Here is a 26,812-nt window from a genome sequence, read left to right as displayed (position 1 = left end):
ACACATTGTGAACTAAACATATCTATATGAATTTTGTATTCTATTAATCTTTATATTATTCTTTATATTAACCTTTTGTTCTATGTTTATGTTCTGTAAAGCTGCTTTGAGACAATGCCAATTGTAAAAAGTGCTATACAAATAAACTTGAATTGAAATGAATTGAAAAAGTTAAACTACGAAGTAAATTCTAATTGGGATGGACAAGCAAATGTCATGCCCAGACTGTCATTTGCATTTTTTGGTTTGTATCTGTACAGCAAGACAAGCAGGAAAGAAAAGAAACTATTCTGATTGTTAAATGCAACACAAATTTGGTGTACACATTGAAAAGCCATAACATTAAACCACTGACAGGGAAGTATATAGCATTGATTATTTAATTACACTGGCATCTATCAAAGGGTGTGATACAGAACAGCCAGTTCTTAAAGCTGCAACTTTGACAAGGGCTGAAATGTGATGGCTAGATCACTGGGTCAGAGAATCTGCCGTGATTTGTACCTACCAAAAGTGATGTAAGGAAGGATACAGTAACTGGTGAACTCGTGACAGGGTCATGGGCATTGGGTGTGGAAATGCTGACAAAACAGAGCAAATTAACACATGGTATCCAGAATATTATTTACATGCAAAGCACAGACAAAACTCCAAAGCAAAATGTGCTACATTAAAGAAAGTCTAATGATTATGGTTACACATTGGTTCACTCTCTAAGTAAAGATCTTCTTTTTCTGAGAAACAAGATACTAGTGAGAACAGCAAGGAAGAGCTAAAATGGGTACAACAAATATACATACAGTAACACAGTACTGTATCTGCAATAAGGAAAGCAACATACATGTTGTATATCATACACCTTCATCAGTTTGGTCAGGTCAGATATTTGACATGATGACAAAATATAACATTATTTAATAATTTTGTTACATCAAATATGCCTGACGTGTAGTGCAATGTATCTTTCAGCTTTTAACACTAGAAGTCCCAGAGAGCAGCCATTTGGCTTTTCTACTTATAAAACCCGCAGGACAGCCGATGGGCAGGAAGGCTTTAGGCTAATATCCTTAATCAGTTGTGAACAGTTGCTTTTGTTATGTAAACAATGTGGGGCCATGCTGAGCCACTTCAAGGAAACTTGTGTTTCACTTTGCCATCTTATGGAGAAATCAACACACACTTTTTTTTTCCTTTGTTGCTGAGATTTATTGATAAAAATAGTACAAAATAAAATGAAGAAACCAACCATTTGTACACATATTTACAAATAATATTAAAAAGTGAGTGAGTACATTCCAGCAATCACTCACAATCCTGGCACTGCCATGGTATCTCCCGTCTGCATTTACCACGTGTGTATCTGTAGCAGTGAACACATCGCACAGTGGCATGATTGTTCTTGCATTGGTGTTTGACCTGACGCTCTTTTTCCAGGGCTAGGTGTGGAGGGTTGTGTCCGAAGCAATTGTTCTTTTCTTGCCTTCTTCGCACACATACGAGAGTTAGCCAACTCTCTTGCAAGCTCCACCAGGAAGTCCACCCGTCTTTCCTGCCTTCCGGTGCATGCTTGATACAGCACATGTGCATTCAGTGCTGCCATGTCAATCATGTTATGGAACACGGCAACTGGCCAGCGCCGTGTCCCTGTGTGGACAGTGTACTCCTGCACCATCTGGTCCATCACATCCACGCTGCACTTTGTGGTGTTGTAAAGGGTGACAGTGTTTGGCTTCCTTTTGGTGGTATTATCAGTCTGAATCACGCTGTGCATGCTGCTAAGAATGTAGACGGTCTTCTTCCGTTTGGGCGCATACGCCGTCAGCGTAGCAGCAGTGGTTGAAAACACCTAATAAATAAGATAAATTGTTATTTTCATAGCACTTTTACACACAATGACACAATGATATACTTGGCAGTGTTGATTCTAAAAATTAGAAGCACAAACATAGAACCACAAAAGACCTGCAACATACCTGAGTGGTGAATTCATTGCGATCTGTGTGTCTAGCGGATTGAGGGATTTCCCGGCGAATCTTGTTGACTGTGCAGAGGATGGTGGTTTTCCGGCTAAGAAGTTTATGCGCAAGTGACAGCGATGTGAAGAAATTGTCCATGGTAACATTTCTGCCCTTGTCTAGGAATGGTTCCATCAGCCTCATCACTACATTTTCAGACAGTCTCTCTCCACTGGGACAACTAGGGTCCTTGCCAAGATATGGGAGGACATTACAAATGTACTTGGATTTTAGGTCGCCAGCCACCCAAAACTTGATCCCAAACATGTCAGGTTTAGTTGCAATATACTGCAGGAAACAGCAGCGAGTCTTTGACGGGAAAAGCTGTTCATCAACGGTGATATGTAGACCAGGGTTGTAGGACGTGATTTTATCCACCTCAGCACAAAAGGAATTAGCAGCCCTCCCTCCCCCACACATACAAACAAGCCACCAGCAACCATTCACACACACACACACACACACACACACACACACACACACACACACACACACACACACACACACACACACACACACACACACACACCCAAGCCCCCTGCAGATTGCTCAGGTAATGACCATATTTACACATGAATTGATGCTAATGATAGCCAAAAGACTAGCCAGTTAGCTTCCACTTGGCTAAAGGAGGGTTACAAATCTCTGGGACTTCTAGTGTTAATTATCCTACAGAAGCATAAAACATATTTTTAAATCTTTAGGTTTTAATGCAGTCTATTATACAACATAAACTCAACACAATGCTCTGAAGAGCATTGGCTGATTAAATTTTATTCAAACATGCTGTTGTTATCTCTGTTGCATGTTCACATCTGGTCAAAGGCAGTATGCAGCTAGAATTTCTGTCTGCTTGTATATTAGCTTTTTACAGTCTCAGGTCAAGTGCAGTTCATAACCATTCACATTTAAATTGTTTTGAAACTTCTCTTGTGGTGAAAGGTGAAGAAATCACCCAAAATTATGCTGTGGTTTTTAGGTTTGGAACAGTAAAAGTAATATATTTACACCTTTGTACGGTAAAGGTAAAGAAAATTTTAACCTTTTACATCATATGCTCACATTCAGCCAAATAATCTCTTAGAGTAGCCAGATTGATGGCTCAGTCGGATTAAAAAGCCTTTATGTAAATGCCTCAATCGAGCCAACTGAGCTCAGTCCAGGAGAAATTTAGATCGGTTTGACATGGGTGCTGAAATAATCTGAAATAATCCAGTAAATAGGAAGGAATTAGCAATGTAAAAGTTTGAATCAGACTATTTTCTCAATCAGATTCCAACGTACCTTGTGTTTACATCTTAAGCATGGTGTCCGGTGAAAAGAATGGATCACTGGGGGATACAAAATATATTCAATGAACCGAATTGAGGGGGCACGGTGGCTTAGTGGTTAACACGTTCGTCTCACACCTCCAGGGTTGGGGGTTCGATTCCCACCTCCGCCTTGTGTGTGTGTAGTTTGCATGTTCTACCGTGCCTCGGGTGTTTCCTCCGGGTACTCCGGTTTCCTCCCCCGGTCCAAAGACGTGCATGTGTTGGCACTCCGTCCAGGGTGTATCCTGCCTTGATGCCCGATGGCGCCTGAGATAGGCACAGGCTCCCCATGACCCGAGAAGTTCGGATAAGCGGTAGAAAATGAATGAATGAATGAGTGTTTATCCATATTTCTGTTAGCAAATAATATAACAAATTTATGTGTTCAGCATTAAAGTCAAGACAATTTAAGAGCAATTTCAAAATATGTCTTAAACCTTCAACACATAATTTAAAGGTTAATTACATTCCCAATGTACTATATTTACTACTTGTCTATAAAGACTCATGTGCTTATGTTACGTGTTACATATAATCCAACACTATATTTACCTAAGACAAGGCTTACAGCTCATAATATACAGCTAATCATCTAATATGAAATACTGTAATTGATTATTTAAAGCACTGTTATTGCAAACTCATACATTTATTTAACAATAACTTTGCATATGTGTGTCATTTGTTGGACAAAACAGAATTTGCAAAAGCAATGAAGGGTTCTGGAAATTATATTTTATTGATACAGGCTTTGCTATTAATTAGATTTTTTTATGGTAATACAGTCTGCACTTTAAGATTTTATATTTAGCATGTTGGAAACTTGAGTCTTGTTCAATCAAATGGAAAAAGCTGTAATTTAACACTGGTAAATTTTAGTGACTTCTTTGCTGGCTTGTTCGTACCTCTGGAGGCATAAAATAAAACATGCTCACTGAGCCTTGGATTGGTTTAACCAATTAACAATTCACTGCTGAATGAATCCTAACATCCGCGGCAAAACCTAAAGAAGCTGCTTACATTAAATCTGGGAAAAAAGTGAATTATTCAGGAACTAGCGATTTAACTGTGAACAATTTCTTAGTTGTTCATATTGCTGACGTACATAGAGGTCAAAATTGACATTGAAAGGCATTTATTTATAAATCTCTCTCTCTCTCATTTTCTACCGCTTTATCCGAACTATTTATAAATCTCTTCAGCAAAAAAAAAAATCTTATTTCTAATTTTAGTAGTATTGATACAGTCCCCTTTTTTTTGCAGTGTGTGTTCAAGCTGAAATAGACTCCACGCAGGTTTTGTAAAAGTCAGAGCAAAGTGTTAGAGCAAATCTACGGAAGTGATGCTTCAATGGAAAGGATAAAACTCAAAGAAAATCAAAACATTTATACAATTATCAACAAATATGTAGTTCACATCACTTAATATCACAGAAATTTATAAATTATAAAATTTAAATTATGGCCTATAAATATGCTGAATTTTGAATCTTTGGATTTTTAGATTTAGATTTGAATGTTTTCATTTAACATTTTCCTTCTTTTTTTTAAATGTTTCCTTAATCTTTCTGTTTAATTCCATGTTTAATAGAAAACATTAGTGGTGTCAGACACTGAAACCACACTGTATGCAGTACCTTGGTTGATGAATGCATCACTGGATGGGAAAAGAATAATATGTCCTGACCTTGGAGAGAGCAGTCACTAATTTATTGTTTCTAATCTCTTTAGCACTCGACCACGGGGCGGGGGGGAAATGAGTGTCCGCTCGGATGCCATCAATCAAGGTAATGGAGAAGCGGAGCAGCACCTCTGAACATGTGGTGAGAAAGTCCTGTCTCCGTCATCCAGTCTTGCACATGCTGAGCTCCTGTATCATCCGGGACAATACCCACCATTCACTCAGCTAGAGAACATTACTGTGACCTTTTGAAAGATGGGGGTCTCTGATTATCCAAACAAGCGATGGGCTGCTGTTTGCTGCTGAAGGATGAACACTGTTTGGGAGAAAGAAGAGCAATATTATCGCACAGTGGTGAGGTAATAGCATCGTCCTTCAAACAGCAGGGCTCCGCTCACCCTGAAAGCCCAGCAGTCAAGGACTCGCTAATTACAAAAGCAATAGCATCACGGCTTTAAGGATAGACCACTGGAGTCCCGACACTTCAGTTTTACAAAGTCATAGAAACACTCAAGTATCGATCCCATCTGTCTTTCTGTATAAACAAAGCACATTTCACACAGAAGACTCAGACTTCACCACCAAATTAGCTTTCAATAACATTACATATTCATGCCCAATTTCCTGCCTATGTTTTTCTAATAGACTGAACTGTTCTGACTTATAATGACCAAGGTCATAGCTTATACTTCCATGAAAACAGTAAAGAACTGTACACCCCAAGTCCACATTTAGTTATTTATTAGGATTTAACTTGAAGTGTTTATGCTTAATATATACTGTACGTACGAAAGGGACCAAAAGTTTGAGAGCACTAGTTAAAATACTACTATTTTGCATTCTTTTCTAAACTATTTCATTACAAAATTACTGACAAATGCTTGAGTGACAAAATAGTCTCTGAAATATTTACAATAATTTCAGAGTTTCTTAGTATTAAGTCCTTATTTTTTGCTTTAATGACAGTGTGCTATTTAAAAATCAGAATTATCGAAGTTTAGCCTTAAAAATAAATATACATACTTACTTTCAAGCAAAGTGCAGTCATAAATTTGTAAATGTCTAGAGTAGTAACCCTTTACATTCTTCAAAAATATTTTTACATTCATGGCAATTTTGTCTATATACAGCACTTGCTTTAATTGTGATATCATTTAATAGAATATAATAGAGCAAATGACTTTAGTACTATAACTTTTAATATACTTTAACTCAGCTTCCCAGAATGCACTGTGGCCTATAAACATGGCTGCCCCAGCCTGCACAGTTTGGTCCTTGCTACTGACTATTGCCAAGCCTTTTGTTACTGTGATTGTAGATCTTTGTTGTTGTTTTTTTGTTATAAGAATACAATCAATAACAAAACTGTGTGATGCAAAGCAGAGAGCTAATATTATTGAGACAATTTAGGTCCTGTCATCAATTGTAGCTATAATCTCTTTTTTTTTCTTATTTGATATTAAAAATACAAAAAAAAAAAAAAACACTCTTCCTTTCATGTTCACTGAAATCTTACTGTTTCTGGAGACAGTGACCAGTCTCTGTGTATGCTTCTACTGTAGAAATGACAACATATTATGATGAACACATTACATTTACATTTATATTTACAGCATTTGGCAGACGCCCTTATCCAGAGCGACGTAAATAAGTGCTTAAATCTCTAACATTGAATACATTAATGCTGGTTCACTAGGTTACATACTTAAGATAACATGAGTTTAAAACATTTGTTCAAAGTTACAATGAAAAAGTGTCAAAGGTTTTTTTTTTTTTTAAATGCAAAAAATAAGGAAAGAAGTGCTAGTTGAAGTGTTTCCTGAATAAGTAGGTCTTCAACTGCCGCTTGAAAATAGCCAGTGACTCAGCTGTCCGGAGCACTAGGGGAAGTTCATTCCACCACCTTGGTGCCACATTAAATATTAAATATAATACATGATTAAATATAAAAAATACAAATGTAACAAGAAGCCATTATTTTAAAAAATTAACTAAAGTCTTAGAACTTTTCATAAAGGATGTTATTTGTTAGTCCAAAGGTCTCTGAAAGGTGAGATTGAATTTATCGACCACACAAATTGACTCAAAGCATATGGCTTAAAAACAATTGGCATTATTTCTTCGTGTGGGTTGGTGTGAAATTGATCACAGTTCTGTTTTGGGAAATTTTTTTCATTAGCTCTGAAAGACATCATGCAATCGTCCTGGTTTTTAAAACCACAACCAGGTTTTCCTTATTTTATACTTCTTTTCAGAGTATGCAAGGTACTTGTGAATTTATACAAATATTCTGAATCACTTTGTGTTTTTGACCTTAGCCATCATTTACGAGCAATCCGTCTCTGGCTCGACAATATACATTCTTTTTATGAAAACTGTGGACATTTCAAATGGTAAAAACATTTACGAGTAGAATTCAAAGTCCATGGTGATAGCTATTTAGTATGGCAGCGTCTGAAGCCCTGTTGGCTGGGTCATGTTAGGGTTTTGGAGCAGCACTTAGCATAGCCGTCGTCTCAGAATAAGCAACGCTGCCAGCTGATTTATACACACTCTGTCAACATACTGCTAAAAAGCCACAGAAATCACATTTTCCTTTCCTATTTTTCAGCCAGACTTTTTTTTTTAACTTACAGACAGTGCATTCCTATTTCTTTCTGTCTGGCTCCTGGATTCAGCGTGCCTTTTGTACGATGTGTTTTTCTCTCAGTTTACCCAAGTTTCAGATTCCACTGAAACCTCCGCATCACTTTCAGTTGTGTGTACACTGAAATTTAGGATCTTCAAATTGGAAATGTACTGCTTCCATGCTTGTTGCTATGTTCTGTTAACAAAGTAGGAATGTTATTGAAGGAAGATATGTTAACAGACCTTTTTGTTTATTTTTTTTAAATTACATGAGCTAATTTTAGTTCTCCCAGACAGCCTCATGACTCTGTTAATGAAATATACATTATATGCATGCTGACTAAATCTTCTATTGAAATATACAGTAGAAAGGTGATATTTTAATATTCTGAGCCAAAAGAAACTGTTAATGCAGTCCAAGAAAAGAGACGTTCAGTGTAGAGTCAAACATCTTAGCAAGTCTTAGTCGCATCCTGAGAAAATGGTAAAAGCAGCATGCTGCATGTGTGAGAAAATAAGATATCGTTATATTTTCAATATTTTTCTTTTTGCTGGGAGCATATTAAATATACACATATAACAAACAATTTAGATTTCTTTCATTAACAGACTCCTCCGCTTATATCTTCAGTTTTTTGTTTTTTTTTTGTTGTTATTTTGAATTGCAGTTTATAGAGACAGGATGTGAGTGCATAAACTTTTAAGGGCAAATCCAGGAATCAGAAATCCATAGTTAGAGCATAAGAAGGCAAAAACAAATTAGGATATAACACATAGAGCACTTTATTGGAAACACCTGTATCCCTGCTCATTCATGCAATTATTTCCCCAGCCAATCATGTAACAGCAGTGCAAAGCCTAAAATTGTTGAATAATGTTCACATTAACCAGTAGAATGTGGAGAAAATGTGATTCCAGTGATTTTGACAGTGGCGTGATTGCTGGTGCCAGACAGGCTGGTTTAAGTATTTATGTGGAGTAACTGCTGAAGTTTTGGGATTTTCTCTACAGTTTCTAAAGTTTACTTTGCAATAAAATAGATAACCACTCTATACCATTGTGGTAAGAAGAAAAGCATCTCAGAAGCATCTCAGCATCTGGGAACAGAATCAGCCCCAAACTCAGGGATAAATAAAACAGAGTGGAATTTTATTAAGAAAATACCAACAACAGACACAGAAGAAAAAACAGAAACCCGAGTCTGTAGTCGCTCAGACGCTTGTGATTAGTCTGTATGTCTGTATGTACAACTGGATGTACATGAAAATCTCTAAATATTCTTGCACTAAGGTCTTTCAAGCGCTGTGTTATCTGTCCTTACAACAGTGTTGGTTTAGTTGCTGTTGTTGTTGCTGCAGTTTTTTTGTTTTTTTTACGTCCTAATCACAGATCCACCAATCCACCAAAACTAACAGTAGCTACTCTCTCTTACCCATAATATGTCTTTGATCCATTATTCACATTCAATGGACATACACCATATAGCCAAAGGTTTGTGGACACCTGACCATCACACCTATATTTTCAGTGAGCTTCACTGGAACTAAGAAGCCCAAACCTGTTCCAGTGTGAAAATGCCTTAAGCACCATGATGACATGGTTTGCAAAGGTGGCAGTGTATGTCCACATATCTGAATATTTAATATTTATTTGTAGGCTGTTCTTTTTACAGTCTTCTGTTGCTTGGTCTTTAACAGTCTTCCATTGAATACAATCTTTTTGGTAAAGATTTTTTCTTAATGTAAATAACCTTAACGCTGGCCGGCCGGAAGGAAGGAAGGAAGGAAGGAAGGAAGGAAGGATGGATGGATGGATGGATGGATGGATGGATGGATGGATGGATGGATCGATCGATCGATCGATCGATCGATCGATCGATCAGGTGACTGTATGGCAGGCCGGATAAGATGGCTGGATGGCTGGCTGGATCAGATGGATGGATGGATGGATGGATGGATGGATCAGGTGACTGTATGGCAGGCCGGATCAGATGGCTGGATGGCTGGCTGGATCAGATGGATGGATGGATGGATGGATGGATGGATCAGATGGCTGGCTGGATCAGATGGATAGTGCATATAATGATATTAATCAACACAAAGACTTACCAAGTTGTTAATACTTCACTATTATCATTATTAATGGATATATTGCTTTGTCTTATTTGGCTGTTAATTTAGGTCCTGGTTAAACATCGCTTCATTTCACTATCTACTGCATCATATATGTGCTGTTGATGGTTAAAATGACAAGAAAAGCTTTTTGACTTTTCCTCACTAATGTATATGTGTCATTATTTCCTAGATCACCAAGGATTAGTTTTAGTTCATTATTAGTACATGGCTATATAACATTATTAACATATTTGTGGACCTTAGAGTAAAGCATTAACAAATGTTCTACTCAGTGTATGTCTATGTTTGGGGGTGCGGTTACTGTCACTTTTGACTTTTAACAGTGACATGACTTGTGTCATACCAACAAGAACCACCCATTTTAATCTCAAGCCAAAACATCTCTTCTGTTTCCTGTATCACACACACACACACACACACACACACACACACACACACACACACACACACACACACACACACACACACACACACACACACTCACACACAAACGCACACACAAACGCACAAGTTTAGCTGTTCCTTGTTTCTAGCTTTCCTATTCTGGCTCTTTGCTTTCCTGCTGCTCTCTGCAAAGTGGCGATTGTTGTGCTTTTAGCATGTTTTATGTTTGAATGTTCCACATTCTTGTTTCTTATTGTCTTCTTGTACTTGTTTTCTGAGCTAGGGACAAAATGATAAATTTTCCCATATTCACTCTGTCTGGTTGTACTGTATTTTGACCGTTGCTATGGATATTGATGATTATTCTTAAGCACCCAGATATTAATGGGATAATTGGTAATTAGAGAAAAAAACTCTATTTACATGATATATTTTGTAGCCAGGCAAAGCAAAGAGTCATAACCAACCACAACAGGAAAATGTAGGGACTGCTAAGATTCTTTGCCCTCAATTAGGATGCATATTTATGCCTGGCTCTCGTACACTGCTATCATCCCCTCTATTTTCCTAAGGGCCTTTTAAGCTTTTAAGAATTATTCCATAAACATTTCTCTCTGGCTTAAAAAGCCGGGTACACATTTCAAATCAGCAGGCATCCTCTCTGTGTGTATGTCCTCTGAATTGCTAGAAGACTCTGTGGAATTACATTTTCGTTCTGGAGCATGTTGCCTTTAGCAACTGTAAGTGTGCTTCAGCATGATGTAGGTAAGGAGAAGAATTTAAAATTGTATTAGTTTGCACACAAGTTAGCCAGTGAATTAACTCAGGACTTTTAGAAATCCCTGAATAAACAATCTGTTGGATGTGGACTACATGGTACTTACCATGCAAGCAGTGACCCAACTTTTGAAAACACATTGAATAACAAAGCCACAGATATTCAGAGCTGATTTCTTGTCTAGACAGGAAAACACGACAGTCCAGATAAACAGATAACCTTTTATAATCAAAAAGCCAACTGCTGAATGTGTGAAAGATTTATCTCCAATGATCAAAGAGCTGTTGTTTTTCTCATTTGCTGTAAACCCTGCTTCATTAAATAGATTAGACACTGGGACAAATTCTTAATATAATTTGAACCAAACCAATACTTCCCCCTCTCCCTAAAAATAACAAAAACCTAAACAACCACATAACAGATCAAATAAGCCTATGATAATTACTTACTTTTCCAGCATTTGGCAGATGCCTTTATTTTTCATTTTAGAAAAAAATACTAGACTTTTGTTTATTGGCCTTTTTCTGAGGCACACGTTCAGCCCAAAGATGTGCAGCGTTTTGTTGAGATCAGGACTCTCGGGTTCTTTCATACCAGCCTTGACAAACCACGGCTTCGGGGAAGTCGCTTTCTGCACAGAGGCATTGTCATGCTGAAACTGGTATAATCCATTTAATTCCAGTGAAGACAAATTGTAATTCTACAACATACATTTACATTTCCAGCATTTAGCAGACTCACTTGTCCAGAGCGACTTACAATTTCATCTCATTTTATACAACTGAGCAATTGAGGATTAAGGGCCTTGCTCAGGGGCCAACCAGTTCAGCCTGGTGGACGTGGGACTCGATCCCACAACCTTCCGACTGGTAGTCCAGCACCTTAACCAACAGTTTGTTGAGGGTGTGATAGTCAAATATCCAGAAACCTTTAACCCGTATACTTTTTAAATATCCTTAATGAGGTTATTTAGTACTAGTCTTAGTAGAAGTCTTTAGTACTAAGGATAAAATATGCCTTGGCAAAAAATCAAAAAATACCCAAAGGAACAAACTTGGGAACTTTTCAGCAAATTTTTTTTGCATAACACAATTTCCAAAACAAACAAACAAACAAACAAACAAATAAATAAATACGTTTTGTTGATCTTTTACTTACCACAACTCCAAATCTTCAGGATGCAAATTTACTAGGAGCAATTTGTCTTCTTGTTGGGTCTATTTTTGCAGCTCAATGACAGGGTGTGTTTCATTGTGGTCTGTTTAATATCTTACAGCTGTGTATGTATGTGTGTATGTATGTATGTATGTATGTATGTATGTATGTATGTGTGTATGTGTGTATGTATGTGTGTATGTATGTATGTGTGTATGTGTGTATGTATGTATGTATGTATGTATGTATGTATGTGTGTATGTATGTATGTATGTATGTATGTATGTATGTATGTATGTATGTATGTATGTATGTATGTATGTATGTATGTATGTATGTGTGTATGTGTGTATGTATGTATGTGTGTATGTATGTGTGTATGTGTGTATGTATGTATGTATGTATGTATGTATGTATGTATGTATGTGTGTATGTATGTATGTATGTATGTATGTATGTATGTATGTATGTATGTGTGTATGTGTGTATGTATGTATGTATGTATGTATGTATGTATGTGTGTATGTATGTATGTATGTATGTATGTGTGTATGTATGTATGTATGTATGTATGTATGTATGTATGTGTGTATGTATGTATGTATGTATGTATGTGTGTATATACGTATGTATGTATGTACGTATGTATGTATGTATGTATGTATGTATGTATGTATGTATGTATGTATGTATGTATGAATGTATGTATGTATATATGTGTGTATATATGTGTGTATATATGTATGTATGTGTGTATGTGTGTATGTATGTATGTATGTATGTATGTATGTATGTATGTATGTATGTATGTATGTATGAGTGTGCTTTACACAGCAGACCATAGGCATATCTTTTATTCAATAGGCCTGGGTTTAGGGCAAGAGTCTGTTTATATTTTATCTAGGAAGAATATGAGATGAGTGAAGGGTAAGATAGTGAGTGGGAAAGGGGACGCTGGTACAAATCAAACTACAGCAGACTCCATTATTTGTGCTGTAATTTAGAAATCTGCAAAGCAATCATGCTGCAGCAAAAAGTGCAGGATTCAAATGGTAATGCCAGAGAAGGCACAAGAGACAATAAGGAAACACTGATCGTACAGCCAAGCACATGAGCGATGACAAGAGGAGGTTGGGAAAGAAAGTGGGAGAGAGAAAGTGAGGAGGGCTATAAAATAGACTACATGCTGGCTGTGTTGATGCAGTATGCAGTACAGTAAATCACTGTGGACCTCAGGCTGCAGTGCTCTGCTACAATAACACCACATCCCTGTTTCCTACACTGACCTACAACGATCTGTGTTTTCTCAACCTGCACCTGACAAACAGAGCTGGCCTGGAATTACCATAGGTGGGAACTAACAAATTACAAATAGTCTGATTTTAGGTATCTGTACTGTATTTTACCTGAGATTTTCCTCTACTGATGCTTTTGATTTTTGAGTACTCATTTAAGTTGCAATTTTTTTCCCGTTTAATATTCATGCAAAGTGGATATAAAAAGTGTACTTTATGATTTAAAAAGATATTTTTGTGCAAATACACGATGACTTATCACCTAAAACAACATCATCTCCTTGCTGAAACATACCTGTAGTGGTGACAACATCATGGTATGATGGTGAGACACAAATCCAATTCAGCAATAGAATGGCTTCGGAAGAAGACGATCTACATTTTGGAACGGCCCAGTCAGAGTATAGATCCTATTAAAAACCTATAGAATGACTTTTCGACAGATATTGAGCATTTTTGCAAAAAAGAGAGAAAATTATTAACTTTATTATAGTAGACTATTACTGTACCAAAGCGTTTTACCAAAGTACTATAACAAAGTCTTAGTTAAGATGTGCACACCTTTACAAGCAATAAGTAAATAAGTATTGTAAGTTGTTTCTTTTTCTTTTTTGCCTTTAAAAATGTTCAGTTCTCTTGATGGCCACTTAACATTAATAGTGAAAAAAGATCAAGAGACTTGAGAGACTAGTAATACAGCTGTTGTTAGTTAACCTAACTAATGTTTTTCCATGTTCCTTTAATCGAGAATCAGTGTGTGATCTGTTGCAGACATCTTATTCCTTTGTAAATCATTTCTGCATATTTTTTCCTGAGTGATGAATTTGAAGCAAATTTGTATTTTATTTAATTTAAGTCTTTTAGCACTTTTAACAGTGGACATTGTCTCAAAGTAGATTTACAGAACATAAGAAACATAATACAAAACCTTTAATATAATACAAAGATTAATATTGTACTTATATGTAAATGTGTTTGTATTTATCCCCAATGAATTAGAATTAGAGGTGACTGAGGTGTCAGTGGGAAGGAAAAACTCCCTTAAATCGAAGAAGAAGAAACCTTAAAAGGAACCAGACTCAAAGGTAACCTCATCCTCATTTGGGTTCATCACACGTTTATTTAAATTTATTTAAATGTGTCAATGCACATTTTTACTTAGAGAATTTCTTTCATTACAATAACTCGATTCTGAACTGAATCACGTCTGTAAGAACAAAATACTAAATCTTTGTAGAATTATTTGAACAAGAATACCCAAATAAATTGCCATAGAAAATACTGAGCCTGAACCAAGTACATGACTCGAGTTTAGGATCCCAGCATTGGCATGCATTGGTGTGACAGACATATTTAAATAGTGACCGATATTAAAAAGAGTTTGGAAATAATGAGTACTTTATCAAGAGATACAGTTAGGCATGTTGCTGCCTAACTTTATCAAGAGATACAGTTAGGCATGTTGCTGCCATGTCCAATCAAATCAGCTCCTCTCATTTTCTTCAAAAAAGTGTTTCAGTGAAGTGAATTTTCATAATTAAGTACAACTAGTTTTCAAATGAAGATTTCAAGTCAGTATTTTATAGATAATATAAAGTATTAGCTTCCTGACAGAACCTACTGTATAAGAAACGCGTGTTCTGCCTCTTGCGCTTTTGTGGGTGTTTATCTGCATGACAGCGTTTATATTTTTCATAATTATGAGAGCAATAAATTCCACAACAGCAGTTTTTTTGTTTTGATATATTATTGATTCTCTATTTCATAATTTTGTAATATTCTGTGCTTATATCTAGAGTAGTGTATATACTGCATTAATGGTATCATTCACCTATATGATTGACACTGTTGACGCTTACCTTAACGCATACTGTAGCTAATAGCGTGTTTTTTTCAGCGTTTACAGTGTGACGTATTTCTCTATCACAAACTAATCAGAAGCACAATCCTGCATAAACATGGAATGTGTATTACATTCAGGGAACTCAAGTTCAGTGGCTCAAGGCCATCTACTTTCCGTGTAATATATTTATTTCATATTAGCTTTTATTAAGAATAGACAAATGAACAATGAATAATTACATTTTAATTAAACAATAAAAAAGGTGTATGCTTTCTTCTTCTATACTTTACATTTTTCTACCCATCCTGAGGCATTCAGAGATCTTCCATCTAAGGGAGTTTTTTCTCGCCACAGACGCCTCAGTCACCTCAGACTTGTTCGTTATGGATAAATACATAAAAAAAAAAAAAAGTTAAATATAAATCTAATATTAATCTTGAATATTTGTATTGCTTTAATCATTTTATAATAACATTTTTGTACTATGATTAAGTTGTGTAAAGCTGCTTTGAGACAATGTCCATTGTTAAAAGTTCTGTACAAATAAAATTTTATTTAATTGATTCAGTGATGTCTGAATTATGCATTTCCTAAAATTATAAAATCTGTATTTCTGTGATATACAGATGTTTAGTGATCATATACAATGACTACCTATATGAAGAAATCCAACATTATGGATTTTGGTGTAACAGTAACAGTACAGTTATTTATTGCAAACTATGGTGTAAGGTGTTTTTTTTCCTTATTAATTTCCCTATTAATCTTTTGGTACTGCTGCTACAGCTGATATCACAGAAAAGCATCTACACGCTTCTGCATGCATACTGTACATACATACACACACAACTGCCCATGACTGGCTCTTGATTATCATTATAATTACCAGGGGAGAGGAAATGCCATCCTTTACCCCCAGAGAGCACAACCTACAATGAAGTAAAAGGTTAACCCATGTACTCTTTGGTACTGTTCGGGTCAAATCGATCCAGGACATTATTGGATATGACAATGTTTTATTTAACATTCATTATTCCGAACTGATTTACAAATTCCAGGTGATGAACAATAAGAGATGCTTGAAAAACAAAAGATTATTGCAGACACTGGCTACAGCTCTCAATAATATATCTGCTAATGTGGATGATTTACAACAAATGCAAAACACTTAATGAAAATATTAAATGGGTCAATTTGTCATGAACACCACACAAGGAATAAGTCATAACTAAAGGCTTTGTAAGTGACACCTAATGCATCTGCTTATTTTTAGTAGTCCATGAATTGGAATGAATTGGGGATTTATGTTCAAATTATGCCATGATTTTGATGCAACCAGCTGCATGACGTTTAACACTACTTTAAGTTAGGAAAACACAGCTTTTGCCATGTAGCTGTGATAAGATGGGGTCTGGAATGTAAAAGCAATTTTGGATGCAAAGTGAATTTGAAGTACTACCATTCTGTTGGCTGATTTTGTCTTTTATATTTATGGCCATTAATAAACAGACAGACAGACAGACAGACAGACAGACAGACAGACAGACAGACAGACAGACAGACAGACAGACAGACAGACAGACAGACAGACAGACAGACAGACAGACAGACAGACAGACAGACAGACAGACAGACAGACAGACAGACAGACAGACAGACAGACAGACAGACAGACAGACAGACAGACAGACAAATAAATAAATGACTTAGGTTGTTGTACATGACTTAGGGCAGTGGTGACTCAAGTGATTAAGATGCTGGGTTGTTGCTCGGTGGATCAGTTTTCAAGCCCCTGCACTGCCAAGCAGCCACTGTTTGGCCCTTGAGCAAGGCCCTTAACCCTCTCTGCTCCAGGGTCGCTGTATCATGGTTGACATGACCCCAAATTCCAAAGTTAGGATATGTAAAGAAAGAATTTCACTGTTCTGTAATGTATATGTGACAAAATTAAGACTTCTTTTATATTCTATGTCCAGCCACATAATTAACACACTAATGTAATACTGCTAATTACAGTACTCTTTTGATGGCATGAAAATGAAGCATATTATGTTTGATTTTTGAAACCATAAAGGTAGACACCAGTGAAACGTTTCCAAACCAAACACACACTAACCACTAACTAAAAGCATGTCTCTGTAAATCGAACTGTGTCACTGCTGATGATAGTTATCCAGCTCGCCTTTCTATTATAACAGTGAACAGTGACATGCTCCATAGTAGCCGGATTTCTGGTTTGACATTTGTTTGATTTCTGCTGATACTTGAAACCCTGTTCGACTTACTACGCTCTCTTAACATGTCCGTGGCAGAGTGTATTTACATTTACATTATCCAGAGTGACTTACAACTGAGCAACTGAGAGTTAAGGGCCTTGCTCAGGGGCCAAGCAGTGGCAGCTTGGTGGACCTGGGGTTCGAACCCATGACCTTCCGAACACCTTAACTACTGAGCTACCACATCCCACACATTTATTTATAAGTGTAAGGATTTCATGGTGCAATTATAGACTTGGATGTTTTGATGTGAAGAAAATTGTTCATTGTCTGCTAACTCTCTATATTAAGACAGTGTAAAACTGTTGACCAAGGTGCTATGGACAGAAGCTTTACACCTCCATTCACAGCTAATTACCCTCAGATCAAACTGCAGAAAGGCTTCTTAATTGAATTCCTAAATGCGTATGCATACCTCGCTTATCCTTGGTGATACATGCCGTAGAGTAAGCCTTTTAACCATTTGATCCCTTGTTCTCTGATATTTCATTTTCTGTGGCGTGATAAAAATCACTCGGCTGGTCCGTTCTTCTTTTCTTAGCATGGCTCATGATTGGATCACTGAGAGGCTCCACAGAAGCAGCAATCCATCAAGTGTGCATGTACTATGGCAGTTCCAGGGCATGTATCTTCCCGGTGGTGTTTGCTACCTCTTACATCATCAAGCTGGCATGGCACACACCGACAGATAATCTTATAGTCTTTCATCTTGATTTCTGTTGTCAAATTATGAAAGAGGGAAAAAAAATACGTCAGGCCGTAAAACAAATGAGATGTTGGAGAAAAAAAGGAGAAGAGATTTACTGATATATTACTTTCATAGAAAAAATAAAACAGCATCATTACAGTGCATCTTCTCTGCAATATTTTAGGCTACTCTGAGTCTGATTAAATCCAACAGAAGAACACAGTGTCAGTGGGAAAAGTAAAGTATTGTCAGGTACCTACACTCAATGGCAAAAAAACTAACAGATGGTACACAGAAATAGCTGCTGCAGTGTGCCTGGGAGGCCTGATGAAGAAGGTGGGGAAACAGAAGATAGCAATCACAACATATGCTTTATATATTGTGCTCAGACACACAGCATGTCAGGTGTGAGAAAAAGATTGATTTATCACGACAATGATGCACAATTGAATTCCTTACAGACAGATATGGGGCTCAATAACTGTGCTGTCCTGACGGTATAAGGTTTAAGCTGCAAAATTAATTGGGATGACTGAGCCACACTGCATTGGCTATTGCTTTCATTCCAGTGAAATGCTTTTAGTCAGCCCATAAAAGTGAGTTTCCCTTCAATTTGCCATTGCTATACATGTTCATAGTATTTGATGGATTTGATGGATGTCCTACAAGTCCAAGCTCTATCACACGGTGATGTCTGATAGAAAAGCTGCAGGAAAATCTATTTGTCATGGAAGGCAGTTGGGTGTGAAATCTGACAGAGCCCAGGGCCTTCTCCTGACTGTCTCAGACATCATCTGTCCATCTACAAACCCTGGAAAAACAGCAAAGTTACAACCTGGTCATTGACATATGACCACAAATAGACATGGTTTCTCCTGTAATTCAGGTTTCATCTAGATATTTACAGACAGCTTTAGCCCTAAAAAGTTGTTCTTGTTGATCTATTTGTTCTTGAACAAAAGTTCAACTATTATTATTATTATTATTATTATTATTATTATTATTAGTAGTAGTAGTAGTAGTAGTAGTAGTAGTAGTAGTAGTAGTAGTAGTAGTAGTAGAAGTAGTATGAAGACCATCATGAAGCACAATCTGCGTATGAACAAACCAAAAAAGCATCTTTACAAAACCTTCTAATTAACTAGCTAAATATAAATGCCCTCAGAAAATAAATGGAATTGACCAACATGAATAAAAACAAGAAGAGCAGTGATTTCCTTACTTAGAAGAGGTGTTTCCTTTATGAAATGCTGTAGAACATACTGTATATAAATGTCTATAAAATTTTATTCACTTAAAATCAGTTCACAAAGTTATAATGTCATGCTGACATAACACCTGAGTCATAAGGGGAAAAAACCCTTATTGAACACTTATAAAGCCTTATCCCACCAGACATCGGCGTTCATAGACTGTTTGTTGTGATGCCAAATCAACATAGCAGTCAAGTGACATTGATTTTTGTTGGCATAAAATCTTTTGTGTTGCTTATTTCAATCATAAAAACTGACTTACAACAGTATATCACAGATCTTCATGTAAGTTTGAGTCTGTCGTCATGAAGGAAAATACAGTACATGGAACATATTTATCAGCATATGAATGCTAAGAAAATTGGTTTAATGTTTAATGTGCAAAAAGAAAAAAACAACTCAGCTTTAGTCAGCTGAAACATCATTATATTTTTAAGTCTAAATACTTTGATACATTTCATTTCTTAACCAAACCTCAGATCTAATGCGTCAATACACTAAATAAAATCTTTTGAATGCATTGATTCATTCATCTTCACTAACCACTTGATCTAAAAGGCTAAAAGTCTATTTACTAACAGACCCTTCATGCTTTTAAAAGCCAATTTAGAAACCGTTCATGTTAGTTAATTAGACATTCTGACATCACCATGCTACCATGCTATACATGAATTGTTAAATAACATTTCTAATAACTATTTCAATGTGGAATTATTTCTTCATTTGAATGCTGATTTGTGGAGATTAACTAAGCAATTAAACCATGGAATATAGTATTAACATATTCTAAATTGTACTGCAACCCTTACAAGGGTAAAATAGTCACAAAGAATGAACGTTTTAAATAGCTTTGTTAATTTATTTATCTATAATAACTCTTTATCCTGCTCAGGGTCACGAAGGCTCTGAAGCCTATCCTGGGAATACAGCTATTTGGTTGCACACCTACAGTATTGACACCAGAGAGCAATTGAGAGTCACAACTTCACTTTCTAGCATTTTTTTAGGAGATAGAAGGAAACCAGACAATCCAGAGAACATCCAGGTGGACATGGGCAAACGTAAAAGTCCACACATAGAGTGATCCCAGCTCCAAGGCTCCAGACCTCGTTGTAATCTTCACAGACTGCATCTTTTTCCAATGTGGGTTAAAAACGCACATTTCTATTCTTATTAGATTTCATTCAGTCACAGTAGCTTGAATCATTTATAAATACAACCAGTGTTCCTAAATATGATCATGCATTGACAATTTGCCCTGTGGCACCATCCGACTTTCAAACGCTAAAGCATGCAGAGAGTTGAAATATTTTCAGACTTGTGGATTATACCGCAGTGTTATGTAACAAATGCAGCCTAATTTGATCAATCTCCACTGAAAAATGCTCATACAATAAAACCTAGAACAGACTGCATCATAAAGTGAAATGCAAATACAATTATATTACAGCCTCTTTGTGGAAACAGAGACAGAGGCTTTTTTTGCTTCATGAGAAATGAGACTTTTTATTGTGCTGTTTTCATGAATATAAATTTGCTCACAAAAAAAAAAAACACTTTGGGCCAAATTTCTGTTTTGTGCAGTTTCTAAATGCCAGATGTGTATTTTTTTCTCTTCTTCTCGAAGTCCTCAGCCAAGGGTTGCAAGAGATTGAGTTTATTTTTGACACTTGTTTGGATAGATGTGCGCAGATGGTACATGGTCCGAATCCAAAAAACGGTGTAGATCAGAAGGCTGTGAAACATAAAACCTTTTTTGCTGAACTCCAGGAACTGATTATGGAAGATTATCCGTACCGACAGCCTCCGTCCTTCCATCATTATGCAGTTAGGGAACAACTCATCCTCTCAACGGTTTCCAATAACCTGTGCAAAGACATGAATATGATTGTATAAAAAAAGATTCCTGACATCCTTAGCACAGTCTGAAGGTTATTGTTAGTGAGTCACATCTTTTATCTTTTATTCTGCTCCCTGCTGGGCATTTTCAGTCGGGATAGATCACACCACTGTGCGTATCATATTCCCAGTGAGAATGGGAATCAAACCTACATGGAGAAATGTGTATGCAATGTCTATTTTAATTTCAGAAGCCTGAGTCTCTAACAACATGGTAATTGATTTAAACTGCTGCTATCGTGTGCATAAAATCACCTCATTAATTTTACTCAATATTTTATATTAGTATACAAAATAAATGATAAGATATAAAATTTTTGTAGTACTGTTCAATTCTGATCGGTGAAATATATGTTTTTCAAATGAATGTTCTCCTTTATTCATCATTTTGCAATGCTAAATCTGGATTTCTCATTCTCTGCCATTATTTAGACATTTTAATGGCATAGTGGAAGTTAGCTTATCCTGTGCAGGGTTGGAGGGAGCCTCGGGGCACAAGTCATACTCATACTCTACAGAGAAATTAGCAACACCAATCACACTACAATGCATGACTTTGTAGCAGGGGATGAAACTGGAGCACCCCAAGGACACCCTTAGAGCTCAGGGAGAACATGAATACTGGACAAGGATTGAGCGCCAAATTCTGGAAGTGGGAGGCAAAAATGCCAACAATGGCCCTTGTAATTCAACCAAACACAACCAATACAACCCGCAGGTGTATAAACAGACAAGCCGTATGATTGACAGGAATTATACCAACACGTGTCTGACCTGATCTGTCGGAAGTTGGTGGTTCATATGACTATTTTACCCCTTTCTCAAAGCCTTTCTTGTGCAGGCAGTTTTTCTTCTGAGCAGATCTTTAATTAAATCTGCCAAAACATTCATCTCAACACTGGAGCTTTCTCTACTGATGACTCATTTTCTGCTCATGTAGATGGACCCACATGCATACTCTAAAGTCTCCTGTACTGTTTGATGTAGACTTGAGTAGTGGACTGACTCACGCTTACCAAACATCTCAAGGTAGGATCTCTATGATCTGCATCATTATATTCATTAGTTGGAAAAAAACATAGTGTGAGGAGTTTGGACACTGACAGCTTCTTCTTTGAATTTATTTCACTTGTTCATAGATCAGACAGCTTTATTAGCAGGCAGGGCACGTAGCCTTAAGCAGACCCTTATGCTGTGTAACACACTCTGCTCACCTTGCCTGTGGAGAAGCGTGCACCTGATGGACACACAGCTCAGCAAGAGCAGAAGAAACAACTTACCCCAGCAAGAGCAGATGAAACAACAAAAACAGGAATGGTAAAGAGATCAAACTGGAAAAAATATATATATAATAAATGTTTCAAAAAACAAACAAGTATTCATCTGTAGTACAAAATGATATGTGACACTTCATAACAAGTTTTTTTTTCTTATCGTAAGAATGCTGTATTGTAAGGAAATGCTGTAGATAATTAATTGTGTTGTTTATTTGCAGAAAATACCCAAATGATCTGCCATTCACATTATTGTTTCATATGATAATCATCTCATTCACAATAAATTAAGGCCAATGAACAGTCATTAAACTGAAGCCTCCTTATAAAGCAAAAAGAAAAACGACTACATTTTAAGACAACAGCCTGTTTGTCTTCCATCGTTAATCATTACTTCATCTTAAAATAAGTCAATACAGAGACGGCTTTACAGGATGCTTGAGGAAATATGTTCTGAACTGACAGATGATTCAATTTCACACCTACATTTGTGCTAGCTTTTGTTAATGTATAATTTATTTATAATAAATAATAAGAAAAACACAAATCTAATGTATTACACATATGATGCAATTCCTTATATAAACACATATAAGGAATTATTATATATCACATATTATTGTCACATGTAATACATATAAAATACAATACACATTTCATCAAATAAATAATAAAAAAAACCTGTTCACTATTCATACATGAAATAAACAGGGAAAAGATGTGCTAGCTTAATCACTGATTTTACACACACACACACACACACACACACACACACACACACACACACACACACACACACACACACAAACAAAACAAACAAAACATGTTTTCTACATTTTACATTTTTACATTGCAAAGTGTGTAAATTAAAAATACGGTGATTAAACTGAAACTTTTTCTACTGGTCATTGTTTAAAAGGTTTCATAAAATTGATCAATAATTATGACACAATATTGATGATAAACTTTTTAGCTGTATCCCTAATGATATATTCATTCATTCCTTTTCTACCGCTTATCCGAACTACCTCGGGTCACGGGGAGCCTGTGCCATCATCGGGCATGAAGGCAGAATACACCCTGGAAAGAGTGCCAACCCATCACAGGACACACACACACTCTCATTCACTCACGCAATCACACACTATGGACAGTTTTTCCATAGATGCCAATCAACCTACCATGCATGTCTTTGGACCGGGGGAGGAAACCGGAGTACCCGGAGGAAACCCCCGAGGCACGGTTAGAACATGCAAACTCCACACACACAAGGCAGCTGTGGGAATCGAACCCCCAACGCTGGAGGTGTGAGGCGAACGTGCTAACCACTAAGCCACCGTTCCCCCCTCCTAACGATATATGATTACACTTTATCATATACTTTTTCTATACAGTGACCCCCAAAATTATTTGGACACTTAATACACGCTTGTAAAAAAAAAACTAAACCCCCTTAATAAACATGTTAATGCAAGTGGCATATATTTTAAAGAAAAAGATACCATGTGTGTATGTGTTTGTGTTTATACATCATGTTGTGTATATATATAGTGTCTCAAATCTATATATATATATATATATATATATATATATATATATATATATATATATATATATATATATATATAATTCCTACTGTATATAATGTGTAGTGCATTGTAAATATGTCTAGTAGTACACTGTGTATACTGACTATGTATGAGCACATTGCATCTTTTCCACATTTTCCGCATTTGCACATTTCACCTGGTACTAAGCATTTTGCACATTTTTTTTAACCTGTTTGTAAATTGTTCTATTTATGTTTCTTAACTACTGTATGTGAATGGTTCTGCAATTTCTGGAACTCGCTCCCAAGAATTTCACTCACCATGGCACATGTGCTGTGGTGATGTGACAATAAAGGTGACTTGACTTGACTTGACTTGACTTGACGTGTCCTTACAGAAGCAGTGCTAGCATCTGGTCCTTCTAGAACTGCTAGTGTACTCTGAACTCGAGCCACAGGGTAAATCTTTTGCTGTTTCACGGATTCTTGTTTCTCTTCATCTTACTCATCTTCTCAGATCTCCACTGTCATCAGTGTCAAGTCCTCTCTTCTCTTCATCAGAGCATCTGAGCTTCTTCTTCTTCTTCTTCTTCTTCTTCTTCTTCTTCTTCTTCTTCTTCTTCTTCTTCTTCTTCCAGAGCTTGTGGAACCAAGGTATGGAAAGGCGCTTCAGCTTCTTATCAGCTGTCTCAAGTCCCTCCTTCTCACCCGCTTAATTATTCGGTTCTGAGGCTTCCAACTCTTCTGTCATCTCCTGCATGGTAGACATCTCTGGAATCTTCAGCCTGCCATCTCTCTTCACCTTCTCTTTCATCTTCTCTCTTCCTCTTCACCGTCATTCATTTTTTTCCACCGGAAACTCTTTTATGGCTCAAATCTCCAGCTCGAATCTCTCTTGATTTTTTCTCTTCTCCACATTCTTCCTTTCTTTCTCAAGCTCCAGCACATTCTTCTCTTTTTTTTCATGAAGCTCATTTCTGTTGACTGAACTTCTTTCTCCTTGCTCTTCATCAGCTCCCGTTTTTTTCCTTGCCTACAAAGAACTGCAAGCAACTGTCCAATCCAAGATGTGGATTACCTGTTCAAGTGTCTCTGTCTCTTTCAAGTGTCTCTCTATTTTAACCCTTTCCTTCACCAGAATGTTGATCATTTCTGCCGACCGAGCTTCTCTGGCTTTACTGTCTCTCAGCTGGAGCTGAAGTATTTCTATCTCTTTCTCCAAGTACTGTCTTGATATTCTTCCTCTTTTGGAGCTTCTGGAACTATCTAACGCCAATCATCTTGGGATCCATATTCCTTGCCTTCTGCTTAAGTTCTTCCACAGTTTTTTTCAGGTCATCCACATTTGTCATTTTTTCCAGCTCTGATTCGTGCTCCAATACCTCACAGTGTTTGCTCCAGCTGCCTTCAGTGATTTCTGCCTTTTGTCAAACCGCTCTATCTCCTTCTCTGTGTTCCTTCTCTCTTCCTCAAGCTGGAGCATCAAACCATCTTTATCAGCCTGAAATCTTCTCCTTATTTCAAACCTTTCTTTCAGCAGAGCCTCTATCTCTTCTCTCGTCTGAGCTTCTCTGGCCTCGTTCTCTCGTACTTGTAAGTTCATGATTAAAGTCACTATAGGTTAAAGTCACTAGTGGGTTTATGATGTTAGTGTAATCTGAGGTGTGAACTCTGTTGTGATTTCTCCTCAGAGAATTCTCATACAGAGATGACTTCCAGCCCAGGAAGTCACAGATTCCTGCTAAAACTGAGCATCTGTGTTCATTATTAAAGAGAGACTTTGTGAGAAGTAACGTGAAGGAGAATATAATGGCGGTTCCGTGTACCCAGAGCCTTAACCACCGGATCCACCACTAAAGTGTTCAGTGAGTGTATGTCCATATAATGGTGTGCTAAACAATGTTTTACAAATCTGACTTTATGACATCTCCATGCAGCCAGTGTGAAGTGACATTAGAAAAGCTGTGTAATAAACAAAAACTACTATTTGTGACACAAATGGTATTATGCAGGAACTGGTATCATTAACAAAGCCAAATTAACATTACAATCTGAGAGGAGTTGAATATGTTTGAAGAAAGAAAAGAAATAAAGGAAAATTAGGCATAAAAATGTTCATCGGGTTCCCATTAACAAAAGTAATATTTTCTCCTAATAGCCTGACACAATTAATTATTGCAAAGCTCCTGAAGAGAGAGCACTTGAGTTGAGTGATGGCTTTAATAACTGAGTTACAAAACACATCATCCTCCTTTGACACAATTTTAAATTGTAGTTCATTTGAACTGTAGAAACTGAGAACATTATCTATAACATTACCCTTAATATATATTCTAGCCATCCATCCATCCATCCGTACATCCTTCCATACATCTATTCTCTACACTGAAAGCATACCGTATAATACATTTCACTGCAATCCCATTAGTGTGTCTTGTGAGAGTGAAGGAAATACCATGTACACCATGTCACCATGAAGGAAATACATGTACACACCCAGGTCTTCTTTTTCTCAGGTTGGTGAAACTACTGTGTGAGATGGCAAGAGAAACAGTCAAAACCGGTGAATATTAAATTTATTTTGTGTTCACCAATTTTGACAGATATTTTACAGGCTCTGTGTCTTAGGAGATGTGAAGAGTACAAT

General features: G+C 36.8%; 1 protein-coding gene across 1 annotated transcript; it reads right to left on the bottom strand.

Moving 5' to 3' along the window:
* Positions 1–1,245: 1,245 nt before the first annotated feature.
* Positions 1,246–25,768, bottom strand: LOC113654119 (piggyBac transposable element-derived protein 4-like). Its single transcript, XM_027164069.2, has 3 exons — positions 25,553–25,768; positions 1,974–2,303; positions 1,246–1,846 (listed from the first exon to the last, which is right to left on the bottom strand). The coding sequence occupies exons 1-3, from the start codon at positions 25,766–25,768 to the stop codon at positions 1,346–1,348; spliced, it is 1,047 nt and encodes a 348-aa protein (XP_027019870.2). The 3' UTR covers positions 1,246–1,345.
* Positions 25,769–26,812: the final 1,044 nt, after the last annotated feature.

The sequence above is a fragment of the Tachysurus fulvidraco genome, chromosome 6 (genome assembly GCF_022655615.1).
Source record: "Tachysurus fulvidraco isolate hzauxx_2018 chromosome 6, HZAU_PFXX_2.0, whole genome shotgun sequence".
In the NCBI taxonomy this organism is placed as follows: Eukaryota; Metazoa; Chordata; class Actinopteri; order Siluriformes; family Bagridae; genus Tachysurus; species Tachysurus fulvidraco.
This window is presented reverse-complemented; position numbering and strand designations above follow the sequence as displayed.

Coding starts and splice junctions, on each gene's coding strand:
- LOC113654119 (XM_027164069.2), bottom strand. CDS start 25,768: ATGAACTTACAAGTACGAGAGAACGAGGCCAGAGAAGCTCAGACGAGA. Junction 2,304..25,552: donor AGGCAGCTGGAGCAAACACT/GTGAGGTATTGG, acceptor TGTTTCCTGCAG/TATATTGCAACTAAACCTGA. Junction 1,847..1,973: donor GCAATGAATTCACCACTCAG/GTATGTTGCAGG, acceptor CTTATTTATTAG/GTGTTTTCAACCACTGCTGC.